Below are 13,351 nucleotides of genomic sequence, written 5' to 3' on the forward strand. Positions count from 1 at the left end.
ACGGCGTAATAAACGTCCATGTCAATGCAGGCAAAAGGACTGAGACCAGATGAAACAGTGCTTGAATTAGTCCCAATTGTGAAAACATATCCAACATGCACACCACTGAATAAATCGTATCTCCCATATGCCTTTATAGCTCGGAATTTACAGTAGAGTGCACAAACAACTTATAAACAAGCTCTTACCATCATGGAAATAATAAAATGCCATATAGTATGTTTGTTTTTTGCACACTGTTATCCAAACACAAGATATGCTTGGTTATTTACAAACCCAGCATCCTGATAAAGTCAGAATCAGAAATGTCTTTGTGTTAGCCGTGATACAATGATTGGTTTTTATTGGTCTGGTCTACATTCAAACAATTGTCCTGATGCTTTTGGATCAGTACCATATCAATAACAAACAAAAAAACATACAAAAAAAGAAAAATGTCTGAGGAAATAGGGTGTGGCCAACTTTTGCTGCATAGCATTTCCTTCAAGGAAACGCACACTTTTAGCATATGTTTTTACTATAAGGCAGTAAAAGTGGATTCACAAATGATATTATGGTTTGATATTCTCTATTGCATGTGTGTCAGTTTGGCACTTTAAACTACAGAACACTGATGATGACCATTCTACATCGCTATTGACACACCTACGTCCCTAAAGATGTCAGAGATAAGAGTATGTGCACACTGAAGACGGACTACTAAGCGGCAGCTTCGGGACACAACAGGGCCACCATTAAATACGAAAGGGAAAGAACTTCAGGAAATATGAGATAATCTGGTAAATGCATATGTTAATATCATCATTGATGCTTTATTAAAGATGGCAAATACCAAGACCGATGAAAACCTTGCGGAGGTGGAAAACAAATATATGGATATAATCAATAGTCACTTCGACGAGCAAATGTTCTTCTTCTTCTGGTGGCTTGGGAACTGTTTTTTGTGTTTCTCCCCCCCCCCCTGGAAATAGTCTACTACTCAGAAGCTGCAAAAAAAGGTAATGTTGCAACTCACAAATTCAACAGATATAACAGTTTGACAGGCCTTTGTGAGAGTAGTGTACATCGATCACAACATAGAAAACACAAGATAAATAAGCTCAAGCTCCATTGACACATCAAACAAAAATGTATCTTTGATATAAATGACAGCATTCTGTGTTTCTTTTTAGGGGCTATATAAACATGAAATACTTTGTTTCAAATAAAATAAATAAATAAATACCATTAATGAATAAATAAATAAATACCCCATAACCCCAAAGTATTCTACATGGTCAGTTCAGCATAATACAATAAGTCTAATATACTGTATGATGATATATTGTAACAATGCTGAAATTACAAAATATATACCCTTATACAAAATCCCAAGGGCAGGACGAGTGTTTTCTTCTATTCATAATTTATTTACATAAACAATGTGATATACACCCACTCCTTTTGAGTTTACAAATGATACTGAAGCACTGTCTCCATTTGTTGCATACCGGTGTCTATCAAAATTGTAATCTGTAAGTGGTTGTAATTCATGTGCGTTACATGTTATCATACACAACATTTACAATTCAGACGCTTTCACCGTGCGAGCCGCTCGCTTCACACTCTTCATATTATGGCATTCAAGCTAATTTTATAGGGAAAATTTCAAAGAAAATACAAAAAAATAATGAAATTATGTCGAGCCAGTGAATCAATTTCCTCACGATGTAATAATTTACATTCTCAAAGTGTTTCTCCTAAAACAGATAGGACATGAGATGCTTGATAATAAAGTTTACACATCTCTTCTCAAATTAAGAAGATACTTTTTTGTACTTGGATTAAGTTCTTTAGTTTGTTTGATATAAATTCATATTTTTTCATTTTTTTTCGTTTTGTTTTGTTGCTCAACTTAGAAGAATGACACAGAATGAATCCTGTCGCACTGCAGGGATTTCAAAATACCCAACAGCTGTCTGTATCGACACTCACATTAAAGTGTAGATACGTTTGAAACTCACACAATGGTTACACTGTTGCAGCTTTCACTCTGGGAATGTAAAGGGCAAACAATGATTTTAAAATAAAACTAGTTTTAGTACAGCTTATCTTGCATAACCAAAATACAACAGAAGTGTGTCATTATGTAAATGCACACTTTTAACAGCAAATGTAGGGGAGGATGAGAGGTCAGTGTTGTCTATACTGTAAGCTAATAGCTGTGAGGAAAATAATTAAACCAGTTGTCTGGCCTGAAATTCTGGGCTGATCCTCCTACCTTGTATGCAAAGATGATTCCTCAACTGAAGAGGATAAACCGGGCACATTTTTATCATTTCATTTTCCTATTTTTCTAGAAAATAGTTTAATTAAATCTTAAATGTGAATCAACAGTGCTCATTTTTTTTTTTTTTCTATAGCCAACAACAGAAGACCATAAAATATGTTGATTTGTGGCCTGAAAGGTGCATGCAATAAATGTAAACCACTATGTAATAGTAAACTATATACAGTGTCTGTACAGTTGAGCATTTTTCATAAATAGCATCGTCTCTCCGTCTCTGACCACACGTGAAAAATGCAATGTTTAATTGTGCCAATACTTAAATGAATTACTTAGATTAGCATCACAGTCAAACATAGCTCTATTAAAGTGCTTCAGATTGTGTTTTAATATTTTAAGTGAAAAATTTAAGTGAAAAGGAATGATAAGATATACATTTTCTCTTTTTTTTTTTCAAGCGTTTGATGTGATCTGAATTGCTATTCATGTCAATTGTTTTCTATGGAAGGGATGCATTTGTCTTAAAATAAAGCAATTAGTAGAAGACCCATTGTGAAGAAACGGAGGAGGAATTCCAAAATAAAATGTCCAAAACCATATCATAAAACCAGAAAAAAACCCAACCTTGTGAATCCTCTTAATTGCTTACACAATCAATGATTTCACAACACATTTACAAACCTCCTCATACCAGTTAAATGTAATGCTACAACATTTGCAATGTCTGTTAACGTTCTCAAATAATAAAGCTAACATTTCAAGAGATTAAAACTAAGAAATTAAAGGAAATGCTTTAAATCAAATCAGTGGGTATTTCAGTGGGTCCCCTCCTTCGCAATGTCACTTGCTGGCACAGAGCATATGTAGAATGAAATGAGCTATATGATGAGGCTGGAAACCCACCCAGGCCTAGAGATAGAGATAGGAGACCCAGTAGACCAGGTTGAAGAGACCAAATGCAGTGGGGAAGAAGATGCGTGCATATGAGTCTATTTTGGCGACACGGATGTGCAACCTGCCGTGCCGCCAGGCTCCGGAGCGGCAGTCCTCGAAACAGCAGAAGAAGCTGGTGCAGTCCTTCCCGTCCAGACACTCATAACCATACTCTTCGTCTCGCTCCTGCATGTGCGTAGCGTTGTTCATCTGAATGGCTGTGGCCGAGCGTGGACGGATGTCTACCGTGGGTGTCTGCTTTTAACAGGACAAAATGACACAGTTAGCTGTCGGAGCCCCAGAGTGCCATAATTGAGAACTCCCTGACATAACAGGGGACCTAATTTGAGCTGCCATTTCCTGTCTCCCGCTTCAATTTCTGTCATTAGTCAGCAAAATGTAATTTGCACCCTCAATTTGCCAATGGACCCTTTCAATGTCAGAAAATACTAATTCAGCCATAACTACCACCTGTAGTTGTAATTAGTGAGGCTTATAGGAGCAACGGGTCAGTCGTCCCTGTGGAATCTATGATGCAAATTACACTTTTGGGCTGGCGGCTGAAGCAGCCATAATATTTTTAGTACAGTAGTCCATATTGCTTTACTTAGCAGCTATACTTTTTAAAGCTGGGGCTGGATAATGCCTAATTCTTTTTTTTACTATGCATTATTGCACAACATTTACAAGGTCAATACGAAATTCAGAGCATATCTAGTTCCTCGACGGCTGAGCCAGCAGCTCGCAGCTAATGGTGCTAAGAGCACTAAAAGTGCAAACAACATCAACAGTGATGACAGAGATAACGGCGTTAACCTGAGGGGGAACGGGAGGTGGGCGTAACGCGTCCAGGACGACGGGACGGCGTTATCGTCTAGAACTGCCGTACGAGTAGAATGTAAAGCGGCGGCCGCGAGTTAACCAGCGGGGCACGCTCACATGCACTAACATGCACTAAAAGGCACGTGCAGCTATGTAAACAGAGCTCAGAGTAGCCCGGAATACAACACACAAAGAAGAGCAAGACCTCACTCTCTGCTTGGGTAGATATTACTATATCTTTACATACGAATAGTTGTTTGATGCTATATTAATGTTCTAAATATCGTATAGAGAACCTTTAAAAATGCAGTGAAAACGCTGCAGCAAACAGATGACTGTGAGTCACATGTTCTAAGCACTTCTTTAAAATCTTTCGAATGCCCTGTGACTCAACAAAATGTCATAATTTGGACCTGTATGGATGTTGTAAGCATTTTTTTCTGAAATGCATTTATAAGATAGGTAGTAACTGGCTTATGATACATCATTAAGCTTAGCTTAGGGAGGAGCATGTGGTGGCAGATGTGCGGTACACAGCTCAATATTTCTCCAGCCCACTCTTTCTGTCACTAAATGGGTTGAAACAAACCTCCTTTTCAAATTGTGCTCACCACTGGAGGGCATATGCCTTTTATTTGTTCCTAAAATAGGACATCAGTAAGTCTGTGGCCCTGTCATTCTAAAGGGAGACAATTAGTATTCAAACAGACTGCTTTCATCAGCTTTTATCTTGAAATACCATGCCACCTTCGCACAAATTGGAATTCTGGCTGTTTGGCAGGATAAATGCCCCCCTCCCCCTCCCCACCCCCTCTGGCAGAGGTTCCTTGACCTTGCTGATAAACTAGAGTGTCAAGCTCATCATTTAAAAATGACAGTGCGTTGAGCAAAAGTTCAACTTCTAAGAATTTCACATCACCACTTTCCCTCAAAGAAATACCAGTAGCTGTCATTTCGTTCTTTATGTATTGTTTTTTTAACATAGGAATAATATTCTATCAATGATTGTACTGGCACTCCAACTATGTTTTACATCACATATTTATGCTCTATGTTGATTTGTTCTTTTTAAAATTGCAACATAGATCACAAAACCGTAAATACTCTGTCTCCATGAATGTTTTTGGCCCCATTTCAATGCATCTACAGCTTGCTACAAAAAAAAAAAAAATTGGTCATTGCAGTTTTAGTTTCAAAATATAATTATCTGTCAGCATGCATTCTCAAACAAGCTTAAACATACTTAAACTTGATTGAACTATTCATTCCCTACAACTTCTCGTCTTGCCCAGCACTAGTGCACAAACCTGTGGTCCCTTTGAAAACGATACATAACCACAAACAAAACAACATACGAGTTAGTTTCGCCATTTTTGTCCGTATTAATGCATGTTGAGGTCATGAGGCGATTAGCAGAACAGGTTATGACTCAGTTCTCAAAGGGGATTGGTTGCACTGGAGGAAGCGCAGTGGAAGCTCAAGCAGAAGGAGCATTAACAGCATCCTGCCACATGACCTGGTCAAGCTGGGCTGTGCTGTGTCGGTGTTAGCAAAAAATAAATTAAAAACAACAAAGAAACAACACAGTGGCATTGGCAACTTTAACTGGCTGAAATTAGACAACCTCTGAGAGAAGACAACAGGCAGAATCATTCAGGATCATTGCTGGAGGATCCCTCGTTATCTGACTTAAATTGAATACTTGATGGTTGTGTACAAATAAAGGTGGATTCTTCCGCAGTACATTTAGACCCATGTGTAGGCTGAAAATCTAATCAATCTGAGTGATTGCTCCCAATAACATATTGATGTGGACCACTATGTGTAAAAGAAGATTTTCTTGTCTTGAATTGTGTGTAAGATTAAATTCAGATCTTTGCTAGCTCCCACCCACCCTGGATGCTTTTTTGTGTGTGTTTAAAGATTGGCATGTGTTAATCTTCTGAACGGACCTCCATCTCTAATTAGACCTAACCGTGCAGGGGTTGTCTGTTTCAGTCTGCTAAGGCTCTGCTGACTCTGTAGGAAGAGTCAGGTTGAGAAGCCCAACAAACACACAGGTAGATTTACTGGCAGGAGAAGGGAAGGAACAGGAAACTATTGCAGCTACTGCTAGATCACTGTGGTTACAACAACAACAACAAGGAGTGAAACAGGACAGAGGGAGCCAGAATGAGTCCACGCAGGGCCTGGACTATTATATTCCTCTGGACAGGGGACGTGTGGGATGCTTATTTTAATTTGAAAAACTCCATAAGTACGTCTGGCTGGCTGCCTCCGCACTGTGCACTGCAGAGCGCCCCTTTTTAATGTTATCTCTGATACCTATTTGTTAACTGATGAGTACAGTAGGAATGCAGGTAGATACAGAGGGTGTAAAGAGAGGCATATCTGCTGTAGAACAGACAGAAAAGCAGTGAGGTGCTGGGGGCTCAAAGAGCCAAAATGTAGCAGACGCATGCAGTCAGACACAGGCAATATACCTTTGAGGAAAAGAGCCGGAGGAGCTTTTGTCCAGACAGGAAACAAAGAATATGTGGAATTGAAAGAGAGTAACAAACAAAAACAAAGAATACATGTAAACAGAGAACAAAAAAAACACAAGATAATGTGTGAAATTTACAATCACTCTACTGGCTAGCTCAAAATGGAAAGAGGAGAATTATACTGTAGAGAGACATACATGTTATGAACATACAGAGGGGGAGATGCATGGTGGGATACATGTATTTCACATGATTCTTATGCCAGCATCACCTTAGGAAAGATGTCACAGATGCCACACTGGAGAGATTAAGTCTATATGTAATAATACACCTTGTGATAATGTATGACGGTAATCTAGAAGAAACAAAATAAAATGATAGGAGGACATCTGATGTTGAAAATCCCTCTGCATCTTATGAAGAAGATCACAAGGAGCCAACACAGCTTACAAGTAAGATACACTTTTGAAGTTCTTTATTTATATTTCCTCGATTTCCTATTCTTTCCATGCTTTTTAACAATTCATGAATACCAAATGAATTTCAGTCAAAGACCTCGTTTTCTTGCATACTTTCTCCTTCCTATATCTTGGCAAGTCATGCAGAGAACCTAGAAAAGCCCCTCTGAGATGGCAAACTGGCGTGACACCTTCCACTTCATTAGTCATTCATTCGTCCACGAGACACTTAGAAACCTTAGTTACAGAGGCTGAAACTAGAGCGCCTCACTTTCCCAAAGTTCCACTTCAACACTCCTGTTCACCCAAGCACAGTAAACTTAGTGGAGAGGTATAATATCTTTCAAGTCTAATCCCACCCACCTAAAAAAAATGACATGACTACAAAGATGGATTTCAGTTAAACAACAAGAAAAATTCAAGTTGTTAATTTGTCTACTAATCACTTGTTTCATGCAAAATCTTCATTTCTATTCTAGCTGATTAAGTGCTCATCTCGCTGTTGAGAGGAAATGTCCTCGGCTCCATAAGTGCTCATAGATACATGACGAGAAATCATGTCCCTTCAAACCAAGCTGCCATGATCTCTTGAGAGATTTAAGGCTCACATCACATGACTGCAATTCTCCTGTCATGTGACATGGGTCTAAATTACAACTGTAACAGATACGTGGCGGATTAGAAAAAGGTTTTAGCGGCACGCCTCGCTCATTGATTAGTTTGTGTGGCGGCCCCTTGGAAGATGCTCCCTTAGAAATGCAGTGTTTAGCTTTTTTCCCCAAGACTTACTCCCTGAAGTGTAATACTGTGGGGCAGGGACAGTGAGAGAAATTGACATTTCACCTAAATAAAAGGATAATGTAAACGCTCTAATGATATTACATAAAGATATAGTATATAAGTAAATAAATAAAAGAATGTTTGTAGCTACATTGAGAAATTGAGCAAACGTTCCTGGTCAGAAACTGAAACCTCAAGAAAGTGTCCTCATAAAAAAACAAAAAACAAAACATCACTGTAATTAGTTTCAGAGAGACGCTCACCGGGTTTCTCCTCTTCTTGTCCTTTTTGGCGCTCGGCTTCCTGTTGCTGACAAAGTAGTGCAGCGTGCCGTACTCTATAAGTGCGGCGAAGACGAAGATGAAGCAGACTGACACAAACAGGTCCATGGCAGTCACATAGGAAACCTTTGGAAGGGATTTCCTGGCAATAGTACTCAGCGTGGTCATGGTCAGCACAGTGGTGATTCCTGGTAATGTGATTGGAGGGAAGACAGCAAATTAGATCTGCTCTAAATCACAACAAAATAGAAATGTGTAAGTTCAGTTTCTGTACTCTTTTGCACTGCCACATAGAGCTCAAAGGAATGCATCATTTTTACACTCTGAATTCTTATTTCATCTAAAAATGCTCCACAATTCTAGTTATACCATGAATACAATCATCTCGCCGTACTTAATGTGCTCGTCAATCTGTCATGAAGTTGAACATGATCCGCATGCTGCTCACAGTTTTATTCAGACATTTCTTCAGGTGTATAAAGAAGAGTTGATAAGATAGTATTGCATTTGTCACCAAAAGGATGTTCTCCCCAAAATAGTTTCGCAGTTGGAGGGAAGCTGAAACGAGCAAAGGTCCAAGTGGAGATCAAAGGAGTGGAGGTTTTTAATAATGTTCACAGATGAGAAGCAGTTTTTTTCAGTGCATTAAAATACTCAAAACTTATAGCCAAGTGCTGCGTATGATGTACATTTCCAATTTAGAAACGCACATGCCAAGGGGAGAAAAGAAAAGTCACTGGAGAATTACAGTGTCATTCAAATTTTCACGGAGATGCATAATATCATATTCATATGATGTCAGGTGAGATATTTATTTTCTGGTATTTTATTTTCTGATGTAATGCTGGAGGATTATTTCGCTGAACAATAACAAACTGTGACTTAACAGTAATATATATATATATATATATATATATATGAATTAAAGAGGATTAGTGTTTGCTGTTTAATAGCAAGCTCTTGCAGTTAGACGCCTATAAGGACGGAGTGAGCAGCTGTTTTACTGTCCCCTTGATCCACATAGTTTACGGTTTAGCCGCCATTGACCGTCACACTGACGTAGAGCATTCTTTTATCCGCCATCTGGTAACCCTCTCCCCCTTTTCGCACTCCCTCTGTCTCTAACGATGATGTAATGTAGATGGAGGCGATGACACATGATAAAGAAATGCGTTTATAAGTACACTGATATAACATTATTATCAATAGCAACGTCACAACCCTCACACTACCAAGAGTACCGCCTTGTACATAGGAGATGATTTGTGTTTAAAGTTATTGCCGACAGAAATACATCATTGTAAGTCTAGAATAACATCGTGGTATTGCAAGTGAATTGACATATTTCTGGATGTCATTGAAGGATTAGGAATTATGTCATCTGCATTAATCCGCCTCCTAACCACCTGGCTTCCTGTACCTTCTGCATCATCTTTCAACGGAAATTAAAATATTTGACTCTTGGTACAATTTTAGCTGGGAATTAGAAGTGTTATTATTTAGACTGCAAATCATGGCTGGAGCTGCATAAGCAGGGGGGAAAACCAAATAACCTATTTTTAGACAGATTAATGATGGGCAAAGTAACGATGCTGGTGAGGTAGAAAGAGGGTTTCTTCCTGCAGGGATTGTTTCACATTAAATTATGCTCGCTAATCATCCCATCACATTGACTTGAGGTCAGGAGTTAGAGCCTTAAGGGGCCAAAAGGAAAGCTGACAAAGGAATATGTACGCAACACCATCATGAGTGAACTTCTGAAGATGTCCAATGGATGCCGAGGGCAAGTTCAAAAGCTGATACATTTCCTTGAAATCCTCGCTCTCGCCCTCTTTTTTCATTGCGTGTCTCCTTATTGCTTTCGGTTAGGAGGCCACCTGCATTCTTATTTTGCTGAGGATGCATCTCTGCACTTTCCCTGCTGCATTGCATAATTAATGCCTCATTAAGGCATGTATGAAAACACATGTGCCAGGATAGGCTTTTCTAATCAAGACGAACTAGATTCGTAAGCAGCTGCCCTGTCTCAGAGGGGAAAAGAGGAGGAGGAAGGATGGTGAGGGAAAGAAAAAAGGAAAGGAGAGAAAGGCAGGAAAGAGGAAGCTTAGGCAGATTGCTTTTCAGTTTGAGGTGGTGTGTGACCACCACAGGGTTTTTGATGTGTTTCACAGCAGAGAGTAATTAAGGCCCACTAATGAAGCACACTGGTATAACTGAAGCATATGTGTGTTTGGGCCAAGTGGAATGATTATAAAAATGAACTACAGCAAAGGAATTGTCAAGGCTTCATGAGCAGTTACAGAGGAGAGGGATGTGGGGTCTAAAAGAAAATAAAAGCTACATTTTTGCTAACTGACCTTTTTTCTTTTTTATAACTGATTTCAGCATGTACAGCAATTGGTAAAAACCTTGCGGCAGAAATGACTTTCTTTTTTCCGTTTACCTAATGATGTCCTTGCAGGTACAGCATCCTTGTTGATCCAGAATGAGACCCAGGAGAGGACAACAATCAGGGTGCATGGGATGTAGGTCTGAATGGTAAAGTAGCCCATTCTCCTGCTCAGGTCAAAGAAGACGGTCAGCACCACATAGTCTCCTGGAGAGAGAAAAATAAGAAAGGAAAGATAGAGTAAGGGCATGTGGAATGTGTGACAAAACATACGGGATGTAAAGTGTCTATATGGGATAGAATGTACTTTATTACTTTAGTATAAAAAATGCAAAGTGATTAGTCTTGAGTATTGATTTTCACATCCATCCTAGAAGACAAGGACAAAATAATCGAACCGCGCCCTGCAGTTAAAAAAGTATGGTTCAAGTATTAGTAGGTATTATCTTAGGTTGTTAAAACAGAAACACCAAGCATGGATTAAACAAACTGATAAGTCATGGGCTGATCAATATGTAATGTTGTGTAACCAAAATCTTCACAGCATGTTTGCCCAAGGCAAGTGGAGATCTAACATGAAACGGAGAGTTTCAGAGAGCTAGAGCCAGACTTGCTTGGAGACACACACACACACACAAACACACACACACACACACACACGCACACACACACACACACACACACACACACTCAAACAAACCCTCATCTCTTGCCAGTAGTTAGCTGGACCATGAACACTAGCGTCCAGCTGATGATGAGCCATCCCTGGGCTGGCTGGCTGTCTGACCCCAGCAGATGTTAGGTGTTAAGAGGTTGAGGTTAGCTGAGCCCAGATAGGCCTGACCCTGACAATATGGATCATCTGGCCTGCCTGTTCAAAATGCATGCTAAGCACGGACGCACACGTGCGTGCACCCTCTTGCACCACACACGCACACACAATGGGCTTCTATCACCTCAGCAAAAAGAGTGAATTAAACCAGGACCAAACAGGAAGACAGGCATGTACAAGAACAAATTCATCACACAAATACTCCAGCAGCATTCCTGCCAGCCGGACTATGCAGCAATGCTTGCCAACAGTTACTGTCCTCTTGAGCGGTCTAACCGTGTACCTGTCTGTCAGTTTCCCTGGGTTTAATGGCAGTTCACTGCTGGCCTCCAGCTCAGTCAGTTGTCTGCTAATTGATTAACATCAGACTGTTAGCGGTGTCGGAAACCTCCCCTGGCCTCTCGCTATGGCTTGTAACATGCAGGGCACAAAACTACTCTCTCTCTCAGCCATGTATCTACAGTGTGTGTTTGTGTGTGTGTGTTTTTAGGTACCCACAGCAAATTGAATATTCTCTGCAGCTGGGGATTGAACAGCTGGCTAATAATTTCCCTCATGCGCACAACACATACTGCAGTTTATTGAAAAACAGCCAACATCTGGGTATTTGTGTGTTAATGAGAAACAATGAGGGAACGAGATGTGTGTGTGTTATTTCTGCGAAGATATGCACTCTGTGTGTGTGTGTGTGTGTGTGTGTGTGTAAATCCACTTAGTGTCTGGACAGGGACCAAGTCTGTGAGATTCATCCCACAATGCACCTCTGTTCACCCAGCCATTGATAGCACCATTAAATAAACCAAGTGCAATAACCTCAGCAGCACAACCATAACTGTTCATATCACCATGTGTGTTTTCTGCTGATGCAGGCAGGTGCACGGTATATTACAGTGCGCCGCCTCGGTTTGTAGGAGTACGGGAGATACATGAAGGCTGCTCTCGGGGGTCCCACAGCCCACTATTTTTTTTATTTTTTATTAACATTACATTAGCAGGGGCCTAAAACCGAGACCCCTGACAGCTGAGAAACTGCCGGTTAATACACTTATTCCAGCTCGGTCAGCAACATGAAGCCTCCTTCATATTTCTTCGGACACTTAATGATAATGGGATTGCCACCACAGGGGTGAGGTCGGCTGGCGAAAGACCCTCCTGGCTTATGCATCTCTTCGCTAGTTTCATTACGGGGCACAGCACTTGCCAGGAAGACACTTTGAGGAGTTGTTATCGACCGATGCCCTCCATTCTGGCAGGCTGATATATCTGTATCAGCCTGCCTGCCATTATGACTCTGTAATGCATCAGTTTGTTAATGACTTCCTGATTCCACTCAATACGAAAGGCTTTCCAGTTCCGTCCCTGGTTTAAGTGTTTGGCTCTGATTTCACAACATTACCGAATGGGGATCAAATAGTTTAGTGCTCAAGATAAACAATCCCAAAACAATTAGTGGACTGCGGACATGTTAGATGTTGTTTATTTATATTTGAATGCCTGCTTGAGTCAATCTTAACTTGTTTAATTCTTGTCTGATTCTTCGATTTTTTTTAATTATTCCCATAGCATATGTTTGTGTTTGTAAAACAAGTCTACAAAATGTGTTAATGTGCATTGCCAAGACAGTGTTTCCCCTTTTCCCTAAGGTTGACTGCTTTTGGGTGATGGGCGACCATGGACGACAGGGTAAGACCCGCACTAGGTGTTACGAGAGAGTATTTTGATCGTGTGAACTTTTAGCAGCGGCGCTCATAATTCGAATATAGCGTAAAACCATTGCCTGATATCAAGCAACGAAAACAATACACCACTAAGAGAGGCCAAACACTTGAATTTATTTCAAATGTGTACATTTTGTTCAAGTTGCACTTTAAAGTGCTGTATGGCAAGTTAGATGGTGGCTCACACTTGCACGCACTCAACGCCTGTGTGTGGGATGAAAGGTCCGTTTATGTCACATACGACTGCAGCTGTGATATCAAAGCATCCAAGCCTTCGTGCCTGCATTCATCCTAACGCGAGCCCTCAAACTAACCTTAGCTAGAACACCCCATCTGTCAACGCCAGCAGATGAGGGCGTGTTCACAGGAGTGTTCACACGCCATCT

At 40.3% G+C, this 13,351-nt stretch overlaps 1 protein-coding gene across 6 annotated transcripts in view; it reads right to left on the reverse strand.

Annotated features, from left to right (window-relative positions):
* Positions 1-3,175: 3,175 nt before the first annotated feature.
* Positions 3,176-13,351, reverse strand: part of gabrg2 (gamma-aminobutyric acid type A receptor subunit gamma2) — a 41,622-nt gene continuing 31,446 nt past the window's right edge. For 2 of the 6 annotated variants that reach the window (XM_076102527.1, XM_076102529.1), the window contains exons 7-10: positions 10,470-10,622; positions 8,009-8,214; positions 6,505-6,528; positions 3,176-3,454 (exon numbers count right to left, since the gene is read on the reverse strand). In XM_076102527.1, the coding sequence (XP_075958642.1) occupies positions 3,176-3,454; positions 6,505-6,528; positions 8,009-8,214; positions 10,470-10,622 (662 nt within the window). Of the gene's footprint in view, positions 3,458-6,504; positions 6,529-8,008; positions 8,215-10,469; positions 10,623-13,351 lie in introns of all 6 variants that reach the window. The other 4 variants (XM_076102526.1, XM_076102531.1, XM_076102528.1 and 1 more) reach the window with 4 other exon arrangements.

Source organism: Anarhichas minor, unplaced genomic scaffold (assembly GCF_050575085.1).
Source record: "Anarhichas minor isolate MPS153535 unplaced genomic scaffold, ASM5057508v1 ptg000027l, whole genome shotgun sequence".
In the NCBI taxonomy this organism is placed as follows: domain Eukaryota; kingdom Metazoa; phylum Chordata; class Actinopteri; order Perciformes; family Anarhichadidae; genus Anarhichas; species Anarhichas minor.